This window comes from Polyodon spathula, chromosome 13, assembly GCF_017654505.1.
Source record: "Polyodon spathula isolate WHYD16114869_AA chromosome 13, ASM1765450v1, whole genome shotgun sequence".
Taxonomy (NCBI): Eukaryota; Metazoa; Chordata; class Actinopteri; order Acipenseriformes; family Polyodontidae; genus Polyodon; species Polyodon spathula.
The window spans coordinates 17,841,309-17,869,000 of record NC_054546.1 but is presented as its reverse complement, the minus strand read 5'-3'; the positions used below and the strand labels follow the sequence as shown (position 1 = coordinate 17,869,000).

The window sequence follows — 27,692 nt, the reverse complement described above, 5'->3', positions numbered from 1 at the left end:
TTATACTAGAGATCTATCAGCAAAAGCGATGATCCCCTTAGAACTGCGTTCAATCGTAACCCATACTGTACCGGTCTTTCTCTACCAATCCTATCATAATGCTTTATCTGGATAGTGCCTATAAATCACTGAGGTCTGAACCGCTTTTCCTGTCAATCACATTTCCGTAAGTTACTGAAATACGTTTATAAAAAAAATGTATATTCAAAGGATTTACACCTGCTTAAACAAACATTCTTCACTTTCTACCAGTTCAATTGATTAAAAAAATAAAATAAAGCCTTTTCGATGCAACAACTGACACTCTCCTGCTTCATATAAAATACATGTACTGACAACTACGAACGAGCTGCAGAATTAAAATAGGGATGCCACAACTGTACATTTTAAATTAATCAAAAACTGATGAGCATGACGTTTGTCAGCAGTATGTACAGAATAGTATAGAATAAGATCAAGCTTCATGACAATTCAATTTACCGGACATGCAGATTGATGGGTTAACAGACAGATATATCCCCAGAATCTGATATTAGCAATAATTTCTGCTAAATAAAGTTAATACCAAGTTTCATGACAACTGGACAAACAGTTTTCCAGATACAGGTGAAATTACCATTACCATGGCCAACTATATATATATATATATAAAAAAAAAAGTGATTAATTTGTCTTCACATCACATCTGTTTTTGGATGCATCTGTAATGCCCGATTTCCAAAGATAGTTAGCTGCAACCTAAACAGAATGTGTTCCCAGAGCTCTATTACAGAACCCTCTGCATGAGTACAACTGCCAATGAAAACGTTAGTTGGCAGACATGCATGAGGTGGTACAGCAAAAGTGATATGAAAGAGAGTGGTGTTTCATGCCTACCTGGTCTCAAAGGGTAAAGCGCTGTATGTTAACATAATGCCATCAGAAATCACATTGGAACCTCACTGGACTCCTTGCTTCCAGTTTGAGGTAGTGTATAAATACATGCAAAAATGCTCTATACTCAATAAAGGAGTTGTGGTAAAGTACTTCAAGGGAGGTACATAAATTTGAGAAAAAAAGAGCATTATTCCCTGACATGGTGCATTTTGACCACTGGAGGTCTCCTGAAACACGGTCAAATAGGATAATTAATGGATTCATTGTTTATGGAGTAATGGGTGATTTAATTGTCTAATTAAATCTACCAGTATAAAAAGACTTGGTATGTCCGGCTCGCCCGTGGGTTTTGCGTAGGAGAGTTTTTGAGCAGTGATGGTGAGAAGAGAGAGAGAGAGAGAGAAAGAAAGAAAGAAAATAAACAAAACTACAAGTAAGGTCTGTTGTAACTCCAGTGCCACTGAGTCTATATCTGTCTACTGTATTCCGGGGGTATCTTGGTAAAATACGATCACCTAGTGTGGTGTATGATCAGGGAAACCGCTTATCAGAGTTTATTCTTCAGCGTGACAAAATAATTCAAGTCTGAAAGGATTAAATAACACATCAGTGCCAGCAATGCAAACACTATGAGTGTCAAATTAAACTTAGGGAGTGTCTGCTCTGAAACAATAATTATCTACAGTGTCTAGCTTCCTGCTTATTTAGATTGTACCTAACCATCTGCTTTTTAATTGCTTTTTAAACTGACTTTTAAAATTACATTTCCTGCATAATGCCTGGGAGACAAGTACAAAACCCAGGGTGATATAACAATTGGAACAGCGCACTCAATGGCTAATCATGTTGAGCCAACCACAGGGTGGGGGCATTTCCATTACTTCATAACTAGTCCTCAATGGCTGTCAATGCCTTTCTGTGATACAACCGAAAAGTTTAAAAAATAGATGGAAATATCTACGTGTTATGCCAAAAAACACTAATCATAACCAGACCACAGTACTACCAGCAACTGCAACATAATGGATTTGGAACATAATGTTACTGCACCACTCAACCAACAGCATGTACAAACTGCCCTTAACCATTGTCTTTTCAGAAAGCAAGGTAAATGCAATAGTTATAGGATGACGAACGTCTGTTTATGTATTGTATTGGCATAAGTAAAAGGGAATGGTTCGAGGCTGAAAGGCGAGGTCTGTTTATGTGCTGCTAGTTACAAAATCCAGCTAGATCTATTCTCTAATCAATGCCACCATTTTTTTAGACCATTGTCAATTTCTTTGAAAAGAGGGAAAAGGCTGAGGAAGAGAATAAGAGGCTGAGGTACTCTGCCGATTGTGATGACATCATTTTAAGTAGACTTGAATGGAATTCTGACAGGTGCCTCAGGTATAATTTTTTAAATTTTTTTTATTACATCAACCGTGCAGATAAGGAGAATGCAGTATGGTAAAAACTGGTAGGTAAGTGGTAGGTCTGATACCATGAATTGGCTTTCTTCATGACATATTAGGAATACAGCAGATGAAATGTGCGCTCTGGTTTTTAAGTGGCTGCATACTAGACAGTGGCATAACTGTAGTGTCAACCACGGCCATGATCAGAACACATTGCACTTCAATAACAGCTCTTCAAACCACAGTCAGCAGCCCAGAGAGAATGCTTCTGCTGTTTATACAGCACTAACAGCACTGGTTCTGCTGGCCGAGGGCTCTTAGTTCAGAACAAATGGGTATCTCTTTATTTTATTATGGATAAAGTGGCCGATTACTTCACAGATGCAATAATTTTCTGAGCAAAGACCAAAATGTTGAGAATGATGCTGTCAATACACTGGAAATCTCAGATACATATCAGTATTTATTATTAGCCCTTTCCAAGCAGTATTACGGTACCAGTGACTGCTGTAAACTTTAAAAAGGCAATTCACCGTTTCAATAAAATAGAAGTTACACAATACCCGCACATGTGGCTTACAATATTTTGGTGCCATTTATTTGTTTTGAGTTGAGTGCTTTCAGTTATTTTTCACTCAAATTTGTATTTCTCAACTCTAGACATGTTAAAAAAAAATGTAGTAACAGCGGTAGAAATGTGCCCATTCCTGTTCTATCTGCTTTCTATAAAAAACGGCCCTGCTCCTCTCCTCGAGCTGTTTTCCTCAGTGGTTCCTATCAGCAAAATTCCTCTGTTTCCTGTTTTGGAAAACACTGCTAGCCCAGGGATGTATTTGTTTAAACTTTTTTTTTTTTTTTTTTTTTTTCCGTGGATGGGAACATTTAGACTTTATGGTCCACATTTTTAGGAGGGTAGCACTACATCAATTACATGAATTAATTAATCATATCAAGATTCGGAAGAAGAAAGATAATACAGTCAGTCAAGAGAAACTGATAATGTTTTTAATTGGCCAATGCATAGGAGGAGGTGTTTCTTCTGAGCGGTTTTCGAAATGCCTGAAATAAAACGAATATCATTATTTACCTGTTCAGTGTAAGAACCATCTCCCCTACACAGCCCTTGATCTTGTTCTGGGCCTCCAAGTGGGTCATGTGCTCAGTTTTTTCTCCATCGATGGCCGTTATCATGTCTCCTACGCACAGGTTAGCTTGTGCTGCCTTGCTGCCAGGGGTTACCTGGAGGATACAACAGGGGCAGCTCATTACAAAGCTGTACACTAGAAAAGAGTTTCTCCACTTTTCTGTGTGGAAGTACTGAACCCTTGAAAAAACACCCTTTTCACACAAGGGCCTATAAAACAATCGTTATACCTGTAGTAAGGTGACCATATGGCTCTGTGTTCAGCGGCAAAGTTTGGGACAGTTCAAGCTTTTCAACTCACAACCCAATGCATTCTGGTACATTTCACCTGTCTCCAGTACCATTCTTTCCTTTAAGAGAAGCAGGACTATGCTTACCAGTTGCGAGCTGAAAAGCCTGAACTGTCCCAAACTGTCCCTCTGAACACAGAGCCATATGGCCACTTTACGTGTAGCACAAGCAAGAAATAGCTTACTTGCTGCTGGTAATGTCTTTTTTTTTGTTTCAAGTAGTTTCTTGCTAGTTATACCATTAAAAAGTGTTTGATTTTTTATTTTAAATTTTAAATGCAGCCAGTGAAAAATGGAAGCCATTACCATGGTGATATGGGCTAGATTCTCAAAGCTATCACTTATTTTTCGTTTTGAAAGTTTTCCTATTAGCCTGTTTATTTTGTTTGCTGATTTTTTGCAACATGTTAGCAGCTTTGCATACAAAGTTTAAATTCCTGCTTATGTGCCTGGCTGCAGCCAACATGGCGGCCATGGTTACACGTGTAAATATTGATCTGGACTAGTTTACCTTTTCACTGAAACTGATGTAACCACAAAGTGGTTGCCAATCAAACTGGTGGAGCTCAGGGGAGGTTTTGTGAATATATGCTCAATGATTTACATAGATGATGTTCAGAATGTATTTTGAAGACAGACAACCTTTACAAACATCAGTAGACATTTTGGGGTTAAAATGATGACTACAAATACTCAGACTTGTTCTTTCTTATTTTCACCTCCAACCCAGCACAATATAAACTAGCTTTATTATTTTGTTGTAGTTGGATGCCGACTAAAATAATAAAGCACATCCTGTACTTGACAATGAAACATAACAGGGAAAAAATGCAACACATCTTAGACAATAGCAAAGGCACCCAACATAAACACATTTAGCATTTAGTAGGTCTTTAACATAACAGAAACCTCAGGGATTCTACACCGTAAAACCTCAAAACAATGAAGGCCACAAAGCAGTACTGAAATTATTTACATCTGTAAAAAAAACAGTTTTAAAATGGCTGAAACCAACCACTTCTCCACTGGATTGTTACAGACAAGAGCTGCTTACATTTACTTCCTTGAGCTTTCTGTTTTATTAGTCTGAACTAAAACCCCATTTGGTAGATATAACCATACTAAGGTTTTATAGCAAGCAAAGATAGTGGTTTTTCTGGGGCTCGGAGACAGCTTCTATGCCAACAAGTTCAGATAAGGAAGAAAAGTTACGGTCAAGAGGAGTTCATTCGACCCTTGTTGCTTGTCATAATTGATACTGTAATTGATTAAAGAATCCAGACAGCTTTTAATGGGAGGATCCCAGTGAATCAGCAGCAACATGGCTTAGCAAATCCATTCCATTCACTTTCTGAGTGAAGAACAAAACATGCCTCCTACCTCCAGTGCTGAACCTGTCTCTACTCAAAGACTGTGTGCTCAAATCTCTGTGTTACGTTTCTAAGTGCGACTTGGGTTGGCCTTTTAGGATTTTAAAAACTTCAAAATCTCCTCGTCCACCTTCTATTTTCTAGGTTAAATTGATTCAGTTCCCTTAAATCTATCCATAAACCTTAGTCTAGCTTCGTTTCCTCTTATTCTCCTGCTGTGTGGAGACCAAAACTGATCACAGTATGTGGTCTTGCCAGGGCACTATAAACTTTCTTAAAACATGTTACAGAACTCCTTCCAGTGTTTACAAGAAACACATTACTTCTGCTGTATCCAGTGTTGTCCATATCACAGCAATATATTTTTCAACATAATACTGATTGATATTTTTGGTCACTCAGGAGAAAGAGAATGCGTATTGCAGGAACAGCCTCAGTGCATTGTTGCTTCATCATCTTCATCAGAGAAATTCGCTTTCTCCTGGCGAATGCTACCAAGTAAATGTTGAGAAATGTATTAATAACCCATGCTGTGCGATTAAAAAAAAAAGTAAGAAATCTGTTTAAAAATATAAAACGGTACAGGCAACACTCTAGGTATGGTCGCCTACTACCCAACTGGTTTAAAAGTAGCATCATCCATCATCAGTCGACTTGAAATGCATTTCACTGGCTAAAGAAAGTTTCAAGATTCTAAATTCTTGTTAGCTTTCAGTGTGCAACGGTCTGTGGGATAATACACAGTCTACATGGCATGATCGAGACAAGGTGAGGTTTATAATAAACATATTAACGTATACTTAACTAGGCAGCAGCATAAACTACGGTAAGCTAAATAGCAGATCAAACGACTTGCAAGTCGTGACCTGCAGAGAAACCAAACCAGTCCTGCTGGACTCCCTTTGTATGCCAGAAGGACAACGGGATGGACGGCAATATTCAGAGACAAACTTTATTGCTAAATGTGTAGTTTGAGCCATTCTGATGCGTTACTTAGTTAACACACAAGCCAATTGAAAACAACACCCAATTAAATAAATCTGGCTATTACACTAATCTAAGCATGAATGGAGTCGTCTAACAAAGTTGTCTAACAAAGTAAGTCTCCTGAAAGCCATAATGACAGGAAGGAGCTCTGAAGAGACAGCTGTAATTTACTGACAATGCTTTAGGATAAACTGGGGCAAGAGATAAGTTCATAATATATATATATATATATATATATATATATATATATATATATATATATATACACACACACACACACATAGAGAGAGAGAGAGAGAGAGAGTGACCTATGTCTAGAGCCCCGTGAAATTCTTTTCATTATTTATCATTTTTCACTTTAGCTGTCATTTTATTTTTCACAAATGTCATTTTATTAGACACACATTAATAAAACAACTCAAATAGATCAATAATAGTACAGTATACATTATGTTTTAACTACACACACACACATATATACATGACACAAAACGTATTTGTCCTGTAGAAAACTATACACATTTGTTTAAATGTAAAGAACGACTAAAATGTACAGTATTAAAAAAAAAAAATTAACTGTTTTATTTTTTATTTTTTTCCCCCTCACACTAATAATGTGTTCATCACCCACTTTATATAATGAATTATGCCTGCACAGCAATCGTGATAAAAAGCAGGTTCATCTGTACAAGCAAATAAGACATACTTTCCCCAAAAGCAATAAACCTGTCCTGCGCAAAAACCTATTTTTGAGGGTAATTTGAAGAGAAAATCTCATGCCCAGTCGTTTCACATTAGTAGTAAGTGAATCACATTTGAGGTAGCACTGCACCTGGGGCAGAGACTACTCATTAAAATCTTTATAAGCATGTAATCCAAGAGGGGTTGTCAGGCAACAAACTCCCAATCACACTGCTTTCCTAGAAAAAGGAGAATATCTGAGAGTACAACTATACTTGTGTGACATGGCTTCCTTACTAAATATGTTGTAGGGGGATTCAAATGCATCCATAAGGGCATTCACCAAAGTGCCAGGCTATTTTACTTATGGGAAAACACTTTGTGTCTGCTGAACACGGACGAATATATGAGATTATCAGTTTCACTATTTTATTACCATGATATGTGTCCGAATAACTGACTTGTGAGAAAATAGGGATTCAATTCAAAACTCTTTGAGTTTCAAAACTGCAAGATTGTCCCCCTAGCTAGGCAGAATAAGAAGAAATCCCTTTGCTGTCATGTATGAGATAATTCTATTTCCCTATTTCTGTATCTTGGCATGAATATACTTGGTTTCACATATTCCATAACATCTTGCAACAATGTTAAAGCCCACAGAATGACAAGGGAATTCCAGTTTAAGTTTTATGTGTTAAAGCAGTGACAGCATCCTTCAAAACAATGGAGAGATTAAGCAGAATTGTGTGCTATAGTTCAGCGAGCAGCACATTCACGCTCATGAGATTTATTCCTCTTAAGTTAATAAAGAGGTTTTAGGTTTCTGCAGCTATGCTTACCTATTACTTTACTGCTTTAAACAAATATGAGAGTGACATAAATCATCATTAGTCTAATCACAAATTAACAAGAACTATTTCTGGGTGCAGGTTTCACCACACTGCACAAAACAACCCAGGTCCTCAGATTTAAACTCAAAATGTCACAACAGAATCAACATAACTATGGAATAGAAACACTTTGAGCTATCTTCTATAATACATCCACCTTGACTAATCCAAGAACAACTTTACTTGGTATATTTCTGTAAATGGTATTAATGGTATTAGTTTTAACATTTAAACCAAAGAAGCCATCATAAGAAACCCTCCATCACTATTTTATAAATGACTGCAACATGCATTTGTGTATAAGACTGTATGTGTAGCATTTGACTGTATATGGAAGAAACATTTAATATAAAATAAAACTGGCCTACACTATACAGGGACTGCTATGTACAGTAAAGGGGTCCAGGGATCAGCTCATTTTGCCTCCCCAGCGCATCAGCACACACAACAGCTATGATGCTGGCTCCGGGGATCAACCCAGTGCAGTCTTCCCAGCACATCAGCATGACAACCGTCTGGATTGAGCTAATTAGGGTACCTCTCTGGGGTCCTGAAGTGGACATCTTTCATCCTCTGTGTTTTATTGACTATCCCACAACACCTCAAGAGGGCTCAACAGTGATTCTGGCATCCCAGCATCACCCCCCTCCATCCCCCACTCAGCTCAGGCCAGCTTACTTACCTGTACATCAGCGTTGCTTTCTTTCTATTGTGCTTCAGATCCCCATCCAGAATCTTTCCGTCTCAACCACAGCCAGTTGCTGCTCCTGTCTGCTGCTTCAGATAATTTCTTCACTGTGCGACGCAACTCTTAGCCACTGAACCCGACGTCTCTGAGAAACCGGGTTGTAGTGTGCCACAAATCCTCGACAACCCACCTCCACTGGTTAAACTCGGACTCTCCATTCTCGCTGTTCCGCTTCAGCGCCTAGTTGAGCATACCGAAATTTCTTCCTCTCATACATCTCATCCACCTCATCTTCCCATGGCACTGTTAACTGTACCAGATGAACAAGGCATGCTGATCCAGACCACAAGACAATGTCTGGTTGAAGGTTAGTGGTGGCAATCTCAGTTGGAAAAATAAGCCGTTGACCAACATCTACCAGCATCTTCCAGTCTCTATCAGCTTCCAGTTGTCCTGGGCGAGGCTTAATTTTAACACCTTTTCTTGGTGGTTGCTCTCCTGGACAGAGGAATATTGTCTTTTGTGTATAATGCTTTGATAGAACTGGTGGCAACTTATTGGTCAGGTTATGCTTGTCTTCCAATGCTAAGGCCAAACATCTTAGCACCTGGTCATGACGCCAAGTAAACCGTCCTTGGCTAAGACCCATATATAACATGATACAACTAATGGAATAAATATGTACTTCAACTTCTCTTCAAGCTGTACACAAAATTAGAGTTAAAAAAGTTGATCCACATGACCTACATCCATTGAGTAAACACATACAAATGTTCTGACACTCTCACTACCTTAAATAGTAATAAAGAATGTTGCAACCAAGTTAAATCACATTGGCATATACGTATATAAGACACAGAGTGTTCTGCTTACAGTATGCACCCTCGTTTCTGATACTCTCATTGTGCTACAGAATATACTAACCACGTTTCATCACGATTGTACAGGAGCGTATACTGGTTAGGGTAAGTGTTTGGTATACGATACAAGGGGCACCCAACACTGGATCACACTAACTCAAGAGTCATCCAGGTTTTAATAGGAGGCTAAACAATTCAGTGTTGAGCACTGAATACGCTTCAGCATGGTGAGGTACCTCAGGCACAATGCATTGTGTGCTAATCACAGGACCAGCACTAATTTTAGTGCAGACTGATCTTCCAATACAGAATGTACCCTTTCATGGTTAGACTGTGTGTCACTGCGCTGCACGATGCATCAATCCCATGGATTCCTGAGTCGTTTCTTCTCTGTTCTTTGGCAGTCACATGAAACAAGTGATAACAAATGTCTAAAGGACAGTGTAGCTGCTGACAGGATCACAATTACTAATCAAGGCAGCTGTGATGACAGCTGGCATGTTTTTGAACCTCCACAGAAGGCATTTTGGCTCACTACTATATTGATCACAAAACATACTTAACCTTCACTGCAGTTAGAAGTGAATAATCATCCATATGTGGGCTTAGCGAGATGTTTGTTCGAAATAAAAGTCCATTCTCAAAATAATATTGTAATTTATTCTTGAAAACCGTCGATAACCTTTTCAAAAGACATAATAATAATAATAATAATAATAATAATAATAATAATAATAATAATAATAATAATAAAATGAACTGCAGTATCTTAAATGAACTAACACTGGAAACCATAGTGCCACACAGTGTAAAGAATACAACGCATGTTTAAAATAACACCATCACTCATAGGGTTTTAAATTACCCATACCACAGGGATCTTCAAACCATAAGCAAGACTGAATTCCTGCACAATTCTATTGTCTATTAATGTAGCCAAGCTTCATTTCATCTGCTAATTTTTACTATAAAACTACATATACATATTTACTATTATCAAGCTACATCTATTATTCTGAAAAGGAAAAAAACAAACAAACATACATACATTTAAATGTTATTAGTAATTTTATTGGGTGTATTTTTCCCCTTTTGAAAAAAAATCATGCTAAGTGGTCATTTGTGGTAAACAGCTTTGAGAATCTAGTGCAGTAACAGGATACAGACACATCGGCCTGTAAGGCAAGTTAAGACCACCAGCAAGATGTGAAAGGCAAACTAATGGTTGTTTTACAGTGATAAGTAATAAAAAGTACAGCATTTAGACCAGCAGAACAACACACAACATTACATAAAATGTGAAGATTTGTTTTTACATTGAAGAATTTCTAAGAAGTAATTTCCTTAACAGCTTTCAAAGTAATATGTTTTGACCCAAAATACACTACTGAGATGATATAACCCAGGAAGTGCAAAAAGATTTGAACTTAAAGTACTACCAGATATCATGTTTTAAAATGAAAATACCTGTGTGCTATAACATGTGTTTTAAAACTGCACATTTGAACCTAATGTCAGTGAAAAAGGGCTAAGACTTATGGAAATATTTTGTTAGCTATCATTATGTTAATTTCCAACTGTACCCTCTGGTCCTGGTTTCTGTACTCTGCTTAAAGTATTGGTAAGGGTTAACTATGCCAGCTCCCTTTTAAGACTTTAAATACTTTAACTCTCCCTAATTCTTCTTTGTTCTAGGATGAATAGATTCAGTTTGTTCAGCCTATCTTCGTACTGTAGCTCATTCATATAAGCCCAGGATTAGTCTGGTTGCTCTTCGTTGGACTCTCTCCAGGGCCACGATGTCCCTGTGGTACTGTGGTGACAAGAATTAGACATAGTACATACAGTAGTGCACTCTCACCAGTGCATTATACAACCTCAGCATAACCTCCTTGCATTTGTGCACTACACTTTTATCTATGTATTTGGCTATGTATCCAAAAATTTTGTTTGCCAGTCTGACAAGCCAGCAAGCTGCCACGTCATGCAGTGTGATTGACACTCTACTGCAACCTACAGTAGTGATTGCTGGTTCGTGTTGGGCCAGGAGGCTCATTAGCCACAACAAAGGAAGTGAAGGAAGAGAGAAAATCAAGCACAAAGGGTAAAGGTCCAAAAAAAAAATCTTTATAACCAATAGAAAAGGCATGCAGGGCCACACTGTAACATTCAGGCAACTGTTTTTAATCAGTTTTCACCAATAGCGGAGTTCATAATAGTTTTGATGTTGTGTGTGAACTCTTCACATGGGGAAATCAATGAAAAAGGCCAACTCGGTGTTTGAACATTTGTCATGGGCCTTGAACAGCAGTGGTTACTGTGTAATGTTCTGTAGTTACCTACATTTAACATTTAGTAATACTCGTCTCCAGCTACATGTAAGACATTCTGATACTCTCAATAACTTGGGCTAAAGGATAACCTAACCAAGTTTCATCACAATTAAAAAAGAGTTCTCAAGAACTGCCTGGCCATTTGTACATGTACCAGCTATCAGTTAGGGCTACAGTTTGCCCTGATCAAAGCCTTGACATGTTGTAGCACAGACTCCACAAGGTGTTGGCAAATGTCTTGAGTGATGTAAATCCATACAGACAGCAGTACTTCAGACCTTAATATTTAAAGCCTATATAAATGTATTTTTCCTCTGGCTATCACTAATTGTTTGAGGCTACAGCTGTTTTGTTTGGCAACCACTTCCCCTTCTTTTTGCTATGTATTGATTCAGGTAAGCTGATGTCTTGGAGCAACCTCCCAACATGACTGTCCTTGATACTGTTGCACCTGCTATTATGCCTTTTTCCCTTTTCCCATTCTGGCAGACTGTTTGCAACTGTGCCGCAGGGACCACATGTCACATCACATGATCAACCACCTACTCCATATCTAATTCAGAGTGATTCCAAATCAAACATGTAGACACATCCTAATAAAGTGGCCACGTAGTGTATGCACAGTGCGACATATATACTGTACAGATGTCTCCACTGTATCCCTGTCAATGGGGTTATCCATCCCTATAAGGAGATCACTCATGGAATGGATCTGCCTAAAAAGCATAATGTCCTAATATGAATAATTATTTCTGCCAGGGGGTGATTGTATTTGAACAAACTGTAAATTAGAACAAATACAAAAAGCAAAAAACATTGATATTTTATCAAACAGGAATGGCGCCATGGGTGTCCCTCGTGTATCCTTATATTAATTTAATCAGATCGCTTCAGAAACCCTAAGCCAAGCCTCATGACACAGCTGCATCAGAGGACCCACCTTCACCACAGGAAGGGTGGAGTGTCCTGAACTCAGCACAGAGAGCTGGAACAGCAATCAAGATGAAGGTTAGTGGGGCAGATTGATTAAGCTTATTCCCCAGTGAAAAACACAGTCTAAATACAAAAATGAAACATATAACTAAAATACATGCATGATCTAAATACAGTCAGCATTTAACCTTATCAAGATTCTGTTACTCCCAAATTTAAAATACAGCGGAAATAAGTAGGTTTATGAGTTTTAGAACAACAATAAGACCTGTCACTTCAAGGTCCTCATCGTCATCAAGTGGGAAACAGCAGAACTGTCTTATTTTCAGAGATCTTCTATATACTTTTATTATGCACTCTAACCTTCCTTTAGACCTTTTGGGTAACATTTGGGTTTAATCCAAAAAATTGAATATATCATAAATATAATAGTACAAATCTGGGTCCAAAACCCCTGTATTAGGTTATGGGAACAACAATTAAAAACAAAGCTGTCCTGCTGGTTCTCTGTCTGGTGAATAAAGTAAACTGAACCAATATGGCCAACATACCCTATTATTAATTATGATTTTTTTTTTCTGTGCGTCACAATTTACTAATGTGTTGTTAGTTTGTTTGGGCACGAACCAACGAACACGCACACCGCAAGCGAGCGCCCTAACCACTACTCAAAAGAGCCTGGCTCACCTGCATTCGCTGTTCTAGATTTTAACTTCATCCTATCTCACCCACAGGGTCAGAATCCATAGCAACAGTGCATCACACAACTCCGCTTGTACCTCTCCCACTGTTCCGGCACAACAGTTATGTTAAAGAGGGGTATACAAAAGAATTGCTTTAAGGCTTTGTTACACTCCTTCGATTTTAGATCCTATTCCAGCATAAGGTCTAATTATTGCACACTGTACACAATCCTGTGCATACTCCTCATCACTGTACCACCACACTGTTAAATTTGTACACAACGAATATGCGTCCCACAGGATGCAACAAAGGGAAAACAGAAACCCATGGCGGTAGAACATTGGCAAAAATCAGCGCCTAGAGGGACGCCTAGTAAATGTTTTCTTCCTCTGTGTTGCTGCCAAACAGTTGATATTATCTGGTCATTGCAGGTCACTACAAAAATCACTACAAAAATACAGTATTAATACACAATTTACTGTATTAAATACAGTAATACACAATTTACAGTAGTAAATCATGAAGGCCTACGTCACTTTACCACATACATATACATGAGACTTTTGGATTTTCCAATCTTATATACAGTCTCTAATTTTTTGGCAAGTCATTAAGACACATGTGCAAGTTTTTTATATGATTATGTGAGTTTAATAGATCCTTGCAGCCAGGAAACCACATGAGGCAAAACACATTCCCAATGAATTGTAGAAAAAGATTAGATTCGGCTGTCAACAGACAGCAGACTTATTTTAAATATGCCAAAGAGGAATGGAGGCACTATGCTCTTAACACTAGAATGACCAAGGCATTCATTTTGAGCGTTTATGGAATTTTTCCTAAATTACCCTGACAAAGAAAGAATCACGCAGCTGCAAAAATTAGGGTGATAAAATACTGTCAGACCTATTCCGACCAGAAGCGGTCAAACTAGCCTCTACATATAAAACATATTCTAACAATGAATTGTTGCGGTATTTTTTGTATTTATCAGTCGCGACTTGCTGCCATGTATTGAAGTTTGATTATATCAGTCTGTATTCCTCAAGTGAGTGGTCTTCTGACATTTCTATTGTTTCCATGAGCCTACTGATAGCCCGTCAATCAGCCTTGACAGTTCACAGTGCCCGGCTGTCTGTCTGTGTGATACTATCATCTGTGTGAGCCACTACTTTTCTACTCTGATCTATGTTTTAGATGCACTCTGGTTACTATATAAGTCACTCGCTTTTCTAAGAAATTCATTATTACCCAAACACACATTGAAAATGGATAGCGGAAGAAGCATGACAGCAAAGCAGTGTTTGGAATTACTGTATAGTTTATCAAACAATGATTCTGTTGCAGCAGAGAAGGACAATAAGGAATATGGCTCTGAAGCAGACTAGGTTTGTGAAGATGAATCATCCAGCAGCAGTGACAGTGAGGAGGATGCAGGCGAAGCGCCTGGACTGAGTAAGCGAAGAGGGCGCAGGAGATCCCATGGGAGCAGATACTATAAGATGACTCCTGGTCAATGCCCTTGGAGGAATCAGAAGCTTTCATTGCACTAGAACAGGGGTAAAGTGGACAATGATCATTTTGACTGAACCCCCCCCCCCCCCCCCCCCCCCCCCCCCCCCTCCCCACACACACACACACACACACATTGACTTTGTAGAAAAAGAAATTCAAAGAAATTCAGAAATGACTTCACTTACAACTTGTCATTTACCAGATGGATCCACCTGATAAATCTCACATGAGGCTACTTAACAAACATAGTTTTTGAAATGTTACTGATCAAACCTTTTACATGTATGCGCAATTCACATATTCATTTTATAAAACCTCAGCTGCAAAAATCATATACAATCTCTACTTAACTCAATCCTACATCGTAAACACAGGGTTCGTACAGTTTTTTTTGTTTTGAGTTTGACATCATTTTCTATGTTGATAACTAATAATCAACTGTAAAAAATAAAGTTTTTGCATTAACAGTTTATTTAACTGTATAATAACGAAATTCTAAATTATACTCACTTTTATAGACAAGCTCTGGACCAATAACCTGTCTTATTGAGTAACTCAAGACAGTTTTGGTATCTATAGGTGAGTGTTTCATTCTAAAAGCAGTACAACAATTCAGTGTTTTAATCAATGTCAGAAGCAATGGTCAAATAATTTTGTGTCTCAATCACAGGCGCCTGACAATGTTAAACAGTAGGGAGGCAAACTGAAGAACTAACTGCTGAGCACAAAGAAGCAAATGTTTATTTATTTTATTTTCTTACAATTAAGACGGTCTAAGAAATCAAGCAAACCTTGCTGTTGTGAAGTTACGGTTTCAGTAATTGCAAACCTATAAAATTGGGCAGATGTTTCAGCATAAAATGTACAATATGTACTTACTGAGCACTCATTAAACACGAATACATGCAAGTCTTTGCACAGTGCTACACCTAGAATTCCAACACGTAGTTTATTAAAGGAAAGATAAACTAACAAAGAAAAGCAAGTACTGTTCTTTAGAAGGTAATTATTCCCCAAGTAAGGCAGTTCAAAATACTTGCCATGTCAGAAGCACCGATTCACTATATAAAAAAAAAAGACTTCACTGTGAAGCAAATGCAAATACATTGTTTTATTCTGCAAAAAAAAAAAAAAAAATTATAATAATAAAAAAATAACAATTTCAACAGTATAAACTTAGTTTCAGGAAGGACCAGTCAAGAGTTGTTTCTTATTTTATACCATTAAAATGATCTTCTCTATGAAATTGTGTCTTTGCCTTTGTGCTTGCTTCTAAATATGGTCCATTGAGTTAGAGGAATATTCAGGCATGTTTTACACAATTGTTTCCGATCGGGTTACAGAGAGTATAAGCAAACAGTTTAATTACCTTACAATTCAGGTTTAAAGAAAGATTAAACTATTGTAATTATTTATACACAAATAAGCTTACTTGACTTGAAAAACGTCTTAAGCAAATTCCTGCTTGGTTTGCTTGAATGAGTCGGAAACCAAAAAGCTTTAATATGAAAGCAGACAATTAATTTTAATAAAGAAAAAATAGATATTTCTAAAGTAAAAAGGGGATTCTGTTATTTTGCAATACCACTGCTTCAGATTATTACCACTGCTTCATATGAATGACTTAACTTTTTATTTTTTTAATATTTAATACCATAACAAAACATATAATAATAATAATAATAATAATAATAATAATAATAATAATAATAATAATAATAATAATAATAATAATAATAATTGTTTACACAGATCAAAAAAAAACTAGAGGCAAAAATATATTTTACCTCCCCTGTGCTCTATGGGTAAAGTGCCTATGGTCTCAATCAAGTTACAGTTCAACTGGAGAAAGAACAATTGCTATATTCCAAATACAAGCGTTTCCTTTATTTTGGTTTGACCAATGAGCCTTTTATTTTGTGTTTTGGTTAAACCGTTTGTTTATTTTTGTTCAATAAAAAGCTGAGCGCTCTTGCTTTCATAATGAAACTGGTCCTGCTTGGATGGTCAAGCTGGCCCTGGTACTGGGAACAGTCATATTTAATTGATAAAAAGTGTGAGTAATTGAAAACTGCCTTTCCACTTAACTCTCTGCCAGATAAGCCAAGGCACTAACTCCCATACTGTGCTAACAGAGGTGTGTCTACTGTATATTTCTTGCCCATATATGCCAGTTAACTTAACCCTTTTTACCCTAGCTACTGATCAAAAGAAGATTAATAGGCAATACAGCAGACACTGTACAAAACGATCTAACCAACACATCGGAATTGTTCAAGAACAGCAAAGAATGAAAAAGGCCTCGCCACATAAGATCTGCAAAAAGCATTCACAAATCACTTGTTCACAAATTAACAGTGGGAGGGCCCTATTCAGCAGTTATGAATACAATACAAATTGATATTCTTGAAACTGTTCTGGACCTTTGAGTTCTTTAACAAAGAAAGTGTTGTGGATATCATAACATTGTGAATAGGGCAATATTAATTAACTTGACAAATGTTGACGGCAGTGTTAGCTAAAAAATATGTTTTACCATCTAAAAGCACCAAGTTACAAAAGGCAATCAGCCTTGATTTCTCTACCTTCTTTAATGTTAAATGCTTGTATTTCTTATAAGAATTTTACAGTTTGTATTTTTCTAGAAAGTATAGTATTTGACACTGCCCAGCATTGCAATTAACTGGATTGTTATATAAATACTCAAAACCATAGAATATGTAGAAGACATACAGTATAGTACATATATTGAAATAACTAGAGAATGACAGTGAAACGCAACATCAAAGCCAGTGGTTCTGACAAGATGAAAGACATACAGATCTGGCATTTAGCAGAGGTGGCTGGCTCTTACCATGTGGGGAGAAAGTATAATAAACTTTCATTGGACACAGGCAAGAGATAATTTAGATATTTCAGAAAGTGGTAGGAAAGGAAAGCTGTTAGATGGTGCAGGAGAAAAACAATGTATAATATGCTTAAATATAAAAGTCCATCCAAATAGGACTTGCATAAAGTTAAAATACATTTTATTTTCTAACCAAAATGATTGCAAAGTCTGTTATATTTCAAATGCCACGGAATAAACTGCTTGCAGACTATGTGTCTGGGTGACCAGAGATTCTACTTCAGAGACTTCAAAAAGACATTCTGGAGATAACAACTTTCCAGGGAGTGGCGATAAGGATTTCTAATCACTAATACAGATGTTTGTCTGTGAATAGACTTATTGGAGACAGAGAAAGAACATTAATACAGTTCTGAAATGCTAAACCATGTCATTCATTTGTTGGAGCACGTGGTATGGTAAACCAATACTGAAAGAGGGTTACTATTGAACTGGGAATTTAGAGATTTAAAATGCATTAAAATCAAGCATATTCTTGTGAGCTCCTAATTTTAACATCATTATGAACTTAAAATACGAGAAGTTTACTTGCATATTCACCGACAATTAAAAGGAACTTACCTTCAATAAATGTGTCAAGTCTTAAAGACAACTGTTTAAACTTCAAGACTAGAATGTAATGTCCCAGATTTAGTATGTAAAGATAGAGAATTTCTTCAGGAAAACATCACTAACACTCTAAGAAATACAATATTTGTTGATAGGTATGTTCCTTTGAAAGTTAATTTTTAATTGTAAAAGATGATTCTGTCTTTTAGAGAGTGGGCGTGGCCAAAGTAGGGCTACTGATTTTCCGCAATTGCGGAAAATGACCGACGGAATCACGGAATTAGGCACTTCTCTGTTTAACTCAACATGAGTGGCTTGTTTTCAGCGTTTACTTCTGTCCACTCTTCCTGCCTTTAATGACTGTTTCGTAATTAAATGATATTAATTACAAGCTCAAGATGTTTTTCTATCTATACATTCCTTAAAGGAAAATGATTGTTTTACTGTGTAAAGAGGATGTTGTCACTACACTACACTCTGCTTGTTTCATAAAGACATTTGTCTGGAGACAGACCTTGTGTCAAATAACAAGAACTACAGTGTTAGTGGAAGTGTTAAACAGGATTCTCTCACATTGTTGGACATTTGTTTTCTGATCTGTTGTAATATAATTAAGTTTTCCAGCTTATTGTAATGCCAGCACTGAGCTAAGTGGTGCTTATAAACATTATGTTTGAACTGTCTTCTGGTGCTTTACTTATGATTACAGCAACAAGAGTCGTAGAAAATCTTGACTTTAAATTAAAAATAATAATAATAGAAGAAAACGGTGGTAATATTTTTTTATTTACATATTTTAACTATAACAAATTATATTTATGCGCAAATGTCATGCTTTATTATGAATACGTTGAGACAAAAAGTGGAGAAAAAAACACAAAAACACCGGAATTGGTCATTTTTGAAAAACAGAATTTGTTATTCCCCAGAATGGAGAACCAGTACCCCTATGGAAGTTGCCAGCCTGCCTTTGTTTAAGGACTAACCAATCAGTTGAGAATATGGTAATAAGTAAGCCATGAGGATTTGGGAAAACACACCCTGTTAATTGTTACTTATGTAATTGGCTATAAACCAGTTGCGTCCTATTCTGTCTTTTCTTTTGACAAGAAAAGTGATTATGTCCTAAAAATACTGGAATCGACACTCCTAAGAATCGCAATGTTATAATCCCTTTGCTATAAACGTTACTAAAAATTGCAACTTAAAAACTGTAACTAAACCATATCTGCTTGAAGACAACTTTCTTCAAGTTCAATTCTTCAAAACAGCTAAGCCGCTCATTTCTATAAAATCTGGATCAGATCAACACTGCATTGTTTTCGTCTAAACTGCACTGGAACTGACTCACATCTTCTCAATAGGGATGGTAACTATGCATTTTACTGAATTTAACTGTATACAAATGTATTTTGTTTAAATGTGTTATTAATACATGCTTGAATATATTCCTTATGCCAGTTCTAATAATGCTCATATAATATTTTGGTACTGAATTTTGTGAATAAAAAAAGTAATTTTATTTTACTTTTCAAAAGTATTTGTTTTGCTTTTGCTTTGTCTTGTACTTAAAGCACTGATATTAGCATCTCTGAATCAAAAAGGTATATTAAATATATTATTAAATCAAACTTAACTTAATCTTTGTATTGCAATCCTGCTTTCATTAAGGTAAAACAATTCACTGAAATACTTAGAACTGTGTATGACTTCATTTTTTTTCTCCTAGACAACCAAAATGAAACCTTACAATGTACTTCATAATGGGATAATTTTTGAGTGGCCTTTGAAGGTGAAATTGGTTTACTTTGGGGAAAAGTTACAACAAACTAATTCAAAGCATGTCAGAATGTTTGGAATACAAACTTTTACAAATTTGGAGAGAAACTGCATGCAGGACAAGTTTTAGGTGCACAGCATACCCAAGTTGTAGTTTTATATACTGTATAGTTAATTATATTATTTTTAACAGGATGTGCGTTATACAAAACATGCTCTGTGCAATAGATACTGAAAATAATGGTAGTGCCCCTTAAGATTTCATAAAATGGTCTCACAAACTAAAGGGTATAAATAATCTCCCGTGTATTAGGGATAATCGCGAACCAAAATCAACAGCATCATTTTAGTTGTGGTATTGCACATTTGTATGTGTCTTTAATACTTGCTCCCCTATTTGTGACTTTTGCACAAATCAGTTCACAACAGTTAGGTCTGACTAGGGAAACGTAGAACTAGGTTTAACGATTCTGTAATTCACCCAGTACCATCCTATATCTGTTCAGTGGCCACAATTGTTTTAACCCCCTGACGTTTTTCAGTTTACTATACTTCATGCTTCTTCCCATTGATCGTGTCAAGGCTCCGGTCTTAGCTGATTCCGTGTTGCTATGATACAGGCAGGGAATTGACAGAAAAAAAATGTGGTTTTATAGACCAAGGTTTGAGCTTATCATAAATACAAGCGCAGACAGGCCTTTGGGAGGTGTAGCATTTCTGAGGGTGAGGAAAAGGAACGTGACATCACAGGACAGTAAGGTAGGCACTGAAGCGTGGAGTGCCTCACACTACAAAAGACAGCAAGGCAAATCCAAGGTGTGGCTCTCGTTTCAGACTGAACAAGATCATAACCTGCAGACATGTTTCAAAGTTGTAGCTGTGCACAGTATTTATAGGTTATCCGAGACCACATCGAAATGAGGCCGAGACAGGGACAGGGACATTTTAAGCTGCTGGACATTGATTTGTTGACTTTTTAGGCCTTGGATGTCTCAGAATGAAATATTGTTATAAAAAAAATGAAAGCATCATAAGCTGGAACGGTCAATTCTTAAATAACAACAAGTTTACTTTTTTTTTTTTTTTTAAACTTTCCCTTGTTTTAACTTACACATGTTTTTACAGTAGACAAATACTGTATTAATTAAATTTGAATTCCAGCATTGGATAATATATCTTGTTAACTGCATACTCAGTTAAATTGACATTACCTTTAAGATCACTGCCACAATTACAGCATTTCTCCAGCCGATGGCAATATGTGACATGCTTAAAAACCTCTTTAGAAAGCAATATAAATTATTATTATTATTATTATTATTATTATTATTATTATTATTATTATTATTATATTGCCCGAACAAAGACATTCACTTCTACCCAATACAAGTAAAGGACAAAATGAAGAACTAATAAAAAAAATATAGATATATATGGCATTACTGATTCAATACATTTGTTTAATTTGGCCTGATTCTCTGATCCCCACCTACATATCACAATTTACCCAGCCACTCAAGGCCTACAATAGGTAAACACAGCAGAATGCACAGGTATTTGGTACATCTTAGTTTGTTTGATATTATAATCAGTTAATTTGGACATTCACCATATAATGGACAAAACTCTGATGACACAATATTTTTACTGTTGCCTTTAGACAGGTTTAATGAGTCAGGCAATGACTTCATGAGCTGTAAAGAGAGGCTGAGGGAACTGAATCTATTTAGCCTAGAAATATCAAAGAAGAATTGGGTGCCCTGGATAGAAGTCTGCTTTAAAATCTGAAAAAGACCTCACAAAGTTAACCCCGACCAGTAAGCACAGCACAGAACCCAGGACCAGAGGACACAGTTCGGAATGAAGTGAAGACTAATTTAAGATGGTTGGGGACACCTACAGTACTTCTTCACAGAGTGGTGGTTGTACGGAAGGGGTTACCTAGCCATGACACTGGTACTGACTTCTGGGGATTCTTCAAGACCTGACTTGATAAAGTTTTGAGATCATTTAGAATACAGTTGATTTGTGCATTATTCTTAAGCAGGCATAGTGACAATAAATGCTGTTTGAATGTAATGTTTTGTGTGTGTGTGTCATTTCTGAAACAGTCAAAAACTCAAAATGGACACATACACATTTTAGTAACCACTACTGTAATACGTTACAAAACCTTTGCTGCACCCATAAAGCTTTCTATTTTTTTTTTTTCAAAATCAAAACAAAACATGCATGTTCAAGGTGTACACCATGCATAACCTACATTTGAGATCCTTGTTATGTAAATATGCTTAAAATAAACTGCAGTCCGTCTGCCGTATGTGGATGTGAAATATAAACTGTTTATTTATTAAATAATTTATTCTTAAATTATGTTTCTTCGTCACAGAGCTTAGTTTTCATTCCCACAAACTTCATGAGAAAAAGGCTGTCATATCCTGTCTGCCCCTCCCATAACAGAACAACAGGCTGAAGCACGCGCTGCCTCAAGTTCTACACACAGTAAGGCGATGAAAACAGTATGTTTACTCTGGAAAGTGACAATAAATATGATCTTACCCGAGAAATCGTTAAAGGCTGCTCGAAATCCTTCCCTCCAACCAGTCTGAATCCCCATGGCCCCGGACCTTTCACAACAGCTCGTATGTTTTGAGTCATGTTTTCAAACTATGGAAAGCGAACGTTTTTGAAAACGTTTATGCACACTGTCCTGTCGTGAGGAGACACGGCTGTTTCTCAGAAAAGTGCAGTACAGTGCAAAATCTGGAAGGTGATGTCTTATATTCAGAGGGTGTTCCCACACAGTCAGTGAAGTCCGTGGAACTGCAATAGAAATTGTCCAGGGAGCTCGTTTTGATTGAGCCTGGTTTCCTATGTTTGTTTTAGGGATTGTACTAGTACGTCACCTTCTTACAAGCATTACCATGTATGGTAGAAATGATAGAATAGATGTGGAATGTCCCGGTCCTTGGACTCACATTGCTGTTTTCCTGAGATCTGCCTTACGGTTATTATTAGAGCCGATTGAAAACATATATTTATTTCGCAAAACAATAAAAATAAATAAATAAATAAATAAAAAATGGATCTCGACCTATTAGTATTAAGATTTTTTTTAAAGCGCAAATAGTATACAGTAAAAAATACTAAAACAAATGCAATGCAAGAAAATCAACCAATTACATAAATTAACACGTCGATAGGTTGATTGAATTATTTATTTATGGCCACACAGAAATAAAATATATAAAAATGTACCATATAAATAATTGAACTCACAAACAGACTCTTTTTTTTTTTTTTTTTTTTTTGACAATAGAGTAGTTTTACTCATGATAACCGGTTTTGAAATGCATTACACAACGGTCTGGTAAAAGAACTCTCATTTCTTGTAACTGCCCCTTAGTAAAATATATAGAATGACTCATTTCTGTACATATACTGAAAAGTTTAATACAGATGCTGTACTAACATGTCTGTCAAGTCAACTTCCCCCTGTGAATTAACAGATACATTGAGGGAGGTATACAACAGGAGTTTTGAAATGGCCAAGTTCAGTGACCAATCACAGTCCTGGAGGGGAATTCCACTCCAGGTTTAACATGTAAAATGGTATAATTAACTACTTCAGGGTCTGGATGGAGGTCAATTAAACTATTAGAACTGAGCTGGTTCAAAGACCAGTAGTGAAAGAGCTAACTCTGGGCATCCCTTCTCTAGTTATTTTGACTCTACACGTGGGAAGATGACTGGTGATACTTCCACAGGAGGCCTTCCAGCAGCTTGTAGACGCCATTTGAGGTGTGTGTGTCCAAACTGTTTTACTAACAGACAGAGGAGTGGCATGACCAAGTAAAATATATATATATATATATATATATATATATATATATATATATATATATATATATATATATATAGGGTATGTAGAAACTTTGTGTGTTTTGTGATAAAGCCTGGTTTGAATATTATTTAGGATACGTTATTGAGAGTGTTAGAGTGGGTCTCTTTCAAACTGACTCTGTCTGGTTAGTTTAGTTTGAAACAATGTATCCATTTGCTTAATGTTCACACTCAAGCAAAGAGACTGAGTTCGTTTGAATACGAGCTAAAATTGTTTTTTTTAAATTTTTTGGTCATTTAGTGAGTGCACATTTATTCAAGTTTCATGTGTATTTTAAGTTTATCAGTGTCTTATTTTAAAATATATAATACATTTCCTAATCATTAACGCATAATTGCCAAGTTGTGTTGTTGTTATTATTATTATTATTATTATTATTATTATTATTGTATGTTTTTTTGACTGCCTGTTTTGTCATAGGTTACAACATGTGAGATAAAAAAAAAAAAAAAAAGGTTCGCTTTCAATTCGAAGATGACCGCCAGTGATACTTTGGGATATGCCTGCTTGTCAGGTATTCACTGAGCATTTTATATCAAATCAGATGATAGGCCCCTCCACGGAGTGGCGTCCCTGGTCCCGCCTCAACTAGGTAATAAATTGTCACTGCGCGGAGACGTCAGTCTCTTTTGCCTTTCAGAAACAGGTAGGTAAGGTAGTATAACTCTAACCTTTTTCCAGTTGTGATTGACTCTTTTACAGCTCATTCTTCAAGTTTTTGTGAGCTCCCTTAATTGCGCATGGACTTTGTGGCCCAAAAGTGCACATGGATCTCCTCAGTCAGGCGAAAGGTACCCTCTGGCACCTAGAACCAGGCAGACTCCAACTGTGGGTCTGGTCCCTGAATAGGATCGTCTGTCTGCCCTAGGGCTCTCAGATGCAATAGTGAGTACACTGCAGAATGTTAGGGTTTCTTTCACAAGAGCGTTGTATGCCTATAAATGGAAATATTTTCAAAAATTTCAAAACTGGTGCATTGCCAGAGGCCATGATCCCGTGTATTGCCCTATAGCAGTTATTGTACAGTTTCTGCAAAGTGAAAGTGTACATAACAGCCGTATCAGCTTGCCATGTTCCCATCGACTCAGTATCCCCAGGCACTCATATACTGGCAACCTGTTTTCTAAAGGGTGCTCAGCGGTTACGTCCTCATGTAAAGGACGTCCTCCCTGAATGACATGGTAGACATGGTACTGGAGGCTCTCACTAAGGCCCCGTTTGAACCCATAGATACCATAAAGCTGAAATATCTCTCTATGAAGACAACCTTTCTGTTGGTTATCACCTCTGCTAATCGGGTCAGTGAGCTACACACTGTCTGTGCACTGTTTCTGTATGCACATTTGGGACGATGGAAACAGGGTATCATTGCACACAAACTAGATGCTTTCCATCCCCCTCCTTTCGCAGAGGAGTCGGAAATGAGATTAAATTCCCTCTGCTCAGTTCAGGCATTGAGATGCTATGAAAAGAATGAGAGCATTGACCAGAGTCTGACCAGCTCTTTGTTTGCCATGGGGAACAGACCCGAGGTCAAGCCCTGTCTAAGCAGCGACTGTCCCATTGGATTGTGGAAGCAGTTTCGACTGCATATACTAATACCAGCCTACCCCCACCTGGGGTGTGTGGCTACATCATGGGCCCTCTTCAGAGGTGCCTCGTTGATTGATATATGTACTGCGGTTAGCTGGACTACCACACATATATTTACCTGGTTCTACCGACTTAATGTCATAGATCCCTCTATACCTTTAATAGGATTTGAATTTGCACACTCACACCACCAACACTAGATGGCGGTAGCAAGATGTCCCTCAGGTGCTGTCCGCTCATTCTCCCTCACGACAGCTCTGGTATACTTTCCCAAAATCATTGGCGGTCGAATCCTGAAAGAGATGATGACCGCCAACCTTGCGAGGTCACACCACTCGCATTCATGGGTTCAATGCAGAAGAGACTGACGTCTCCGCGCAGTGACTATTTATTACCTCAGTGAGGCGGGACTGAGGACATCACTCTGCGAACGGAGCAGCTTTGATATAAAATGCTCAGCGAATACCTGACAAGCAGGCATATCCCAAAAGTATCATTTGCGGTCATCTTCTCTTTCAGGGAAGCAGGGTTACATCCGTAACCTATCGTTATGTTTATATGCCATGCTTAGGGGTGAGTAATGATTACATTAGTTGTAGTGATTATAAGAGTAATGAAAATGTTGCTGGTGCCATTTTATGTACAAAATGGAGAGGATAAAATGATGCTACCTCAGACTTGAACCAAACTGCATAACAACCCTAAAAAACTGAGCCATATGGTTATTATTAGAGCCCATGAGAAGGTTAGCCAATCAGAAAACTCACTGGGATTTTTTGACAGCACTTAAAGAACCTCATCAATAAAACAAGGGTAACCATACGAATGTCAGTTCAGTCAGGTCACCAGATCAATGAAAGGTCGCTTATGTCGTGCTTCTCCTGCTGTTCTTAACTCATCTGTCATTGCGAGCAACAGTTCTGTAGTTTATAGGATTAAGAAGGCAGCTGCAATGTGTAATTACATGTGAGTGAGAAATTCAATTTTAAACCAGTAGTAATACAAATTATCTGAATTATAAAATAAGTTTTCTAAAATTTCATTCAATTTTTTGTGATGAGATTACTGTTATGTTACTGTCCAGTGTGGAAATACTATTGTTGTTTAAATTATAAAGAAGGCTTATCCTGGCATTTTACATACTCTTAGAAATATTTTTACATATACAGAGACTGTCACAGTTACGATATGTTTGACTTTTAAACCTTCATCATATTTTAATAAAACAAGCATTGGTGGTGTTTAGATCTGCCACTGTTTCAAATTCAATAGACACCATGTATCAACAAAACTAGGCAGCTTGACTTTAGCACCAGTTCTGTGGGGAAACGGCATCAGGCTGAGCTCAGATTTGGAGATGTCCTTCATGGATGTCATTTTTAGAACATGACAAACTAACAAAAAATAATCTGTTGTGCATGGATGGCATCTTCAGATCTCAGATCAAACTTATGCTGACTGTGTTTCTCTTAAATTCTAGCTGCCTGCCGCAACATAGACTAGAAGTAAGAGCAAGCAGCATCTAGTGATCTGCCACTTTGGATTAAGTTTTGTGCAACACCCAGCTTTGCACTAGGTGGTGCTGGTGCTTATTAATTGAAGACACAGTTGAGGTAAATATCCAGCCTCCATTACATACATCTATGACAACAAACTAGAACTCAAGAGCTCCTGAATTCACAGTGAAGTGCTTGAAAACCCCTTATGCAAGTTTCCTACAGTTAAAATGTGATATATTTTCCAATACTTGGTTAAAGAAACCTCTTGTTTGACATCAATGCTTTCTGGTAGTGTTGGTCATTTCACCTAGAGAGTGGCTTCTTTTCTGTCAATAAACAATCAGCTGCTTCGTCTATACTAACAAGTTTTCGGCTAATAACATGCTTAGAAGACACTGTTGAGGTGAAATGACCCAACAAGTTCAAGTATAACACAAATCATGTAAAAAAGGTAGAGAAAAAAGTAGTAAGGTACCATGTTTAACATGAAAATACATGTTTACTATTATATGTTTCTTTAAAACCGTACATTGAAACCTATGTAGCTAACAGAAGTGCAGAAGAGTTTTGCTAGAAGGGAGCAGACTGAACCCAGATAAAGGCTGGGGTCTGTGATCCTGGGAAGTGTCTTCAGTGTCTGTAGCAGTGCTACAGCAGCTTCTTTGCCACTGGTCTCCCGCAATCAGAGCTGTTGTATCCAAAGCTCAAGCTGAAACAGGAGAACTTCAATCCAGTATGTTTCTTAGGAATAGGCAGAGCAATTGTGACAGGAACATACATAAATATGTATCTGGGAATCTCCTGTACAG

The 27,692-nt window shown here is 37.2% G+C and overlaps 1 protein-coding gene across 1 annotated transcript in view; it reads right to left on the bottom strand.

Moving 5' to 3' along the window:
• Positions 1-22,744, bottom strand: part of LOC121325142 (PDZ and LIM domain protein 1-like) — a 42,559-nt gene extending 19,815 nt beyond the window's left edge. The window contains exons 1-2 of the mRNA XM_041267452.1: positions 22,447-22,744; positions 3,364-3,515 (exon numbers count right to left, since the gene is read on the bottom strand). Of these exons, the coding sequence (XP_041123386.1) occupies positions 3,364-3,515; positions 22,447-22,545 (251 nt within the window). The 5' untranslated portion in view covers positions 22,546-22,744. The remainder of the gene's footprint in view (positions 1-3,363; positions 3,516-22,446) is intronic.
• Between the last annotated feature and the right edge of the window lie 4,948 nt (positions 22,745-27,692).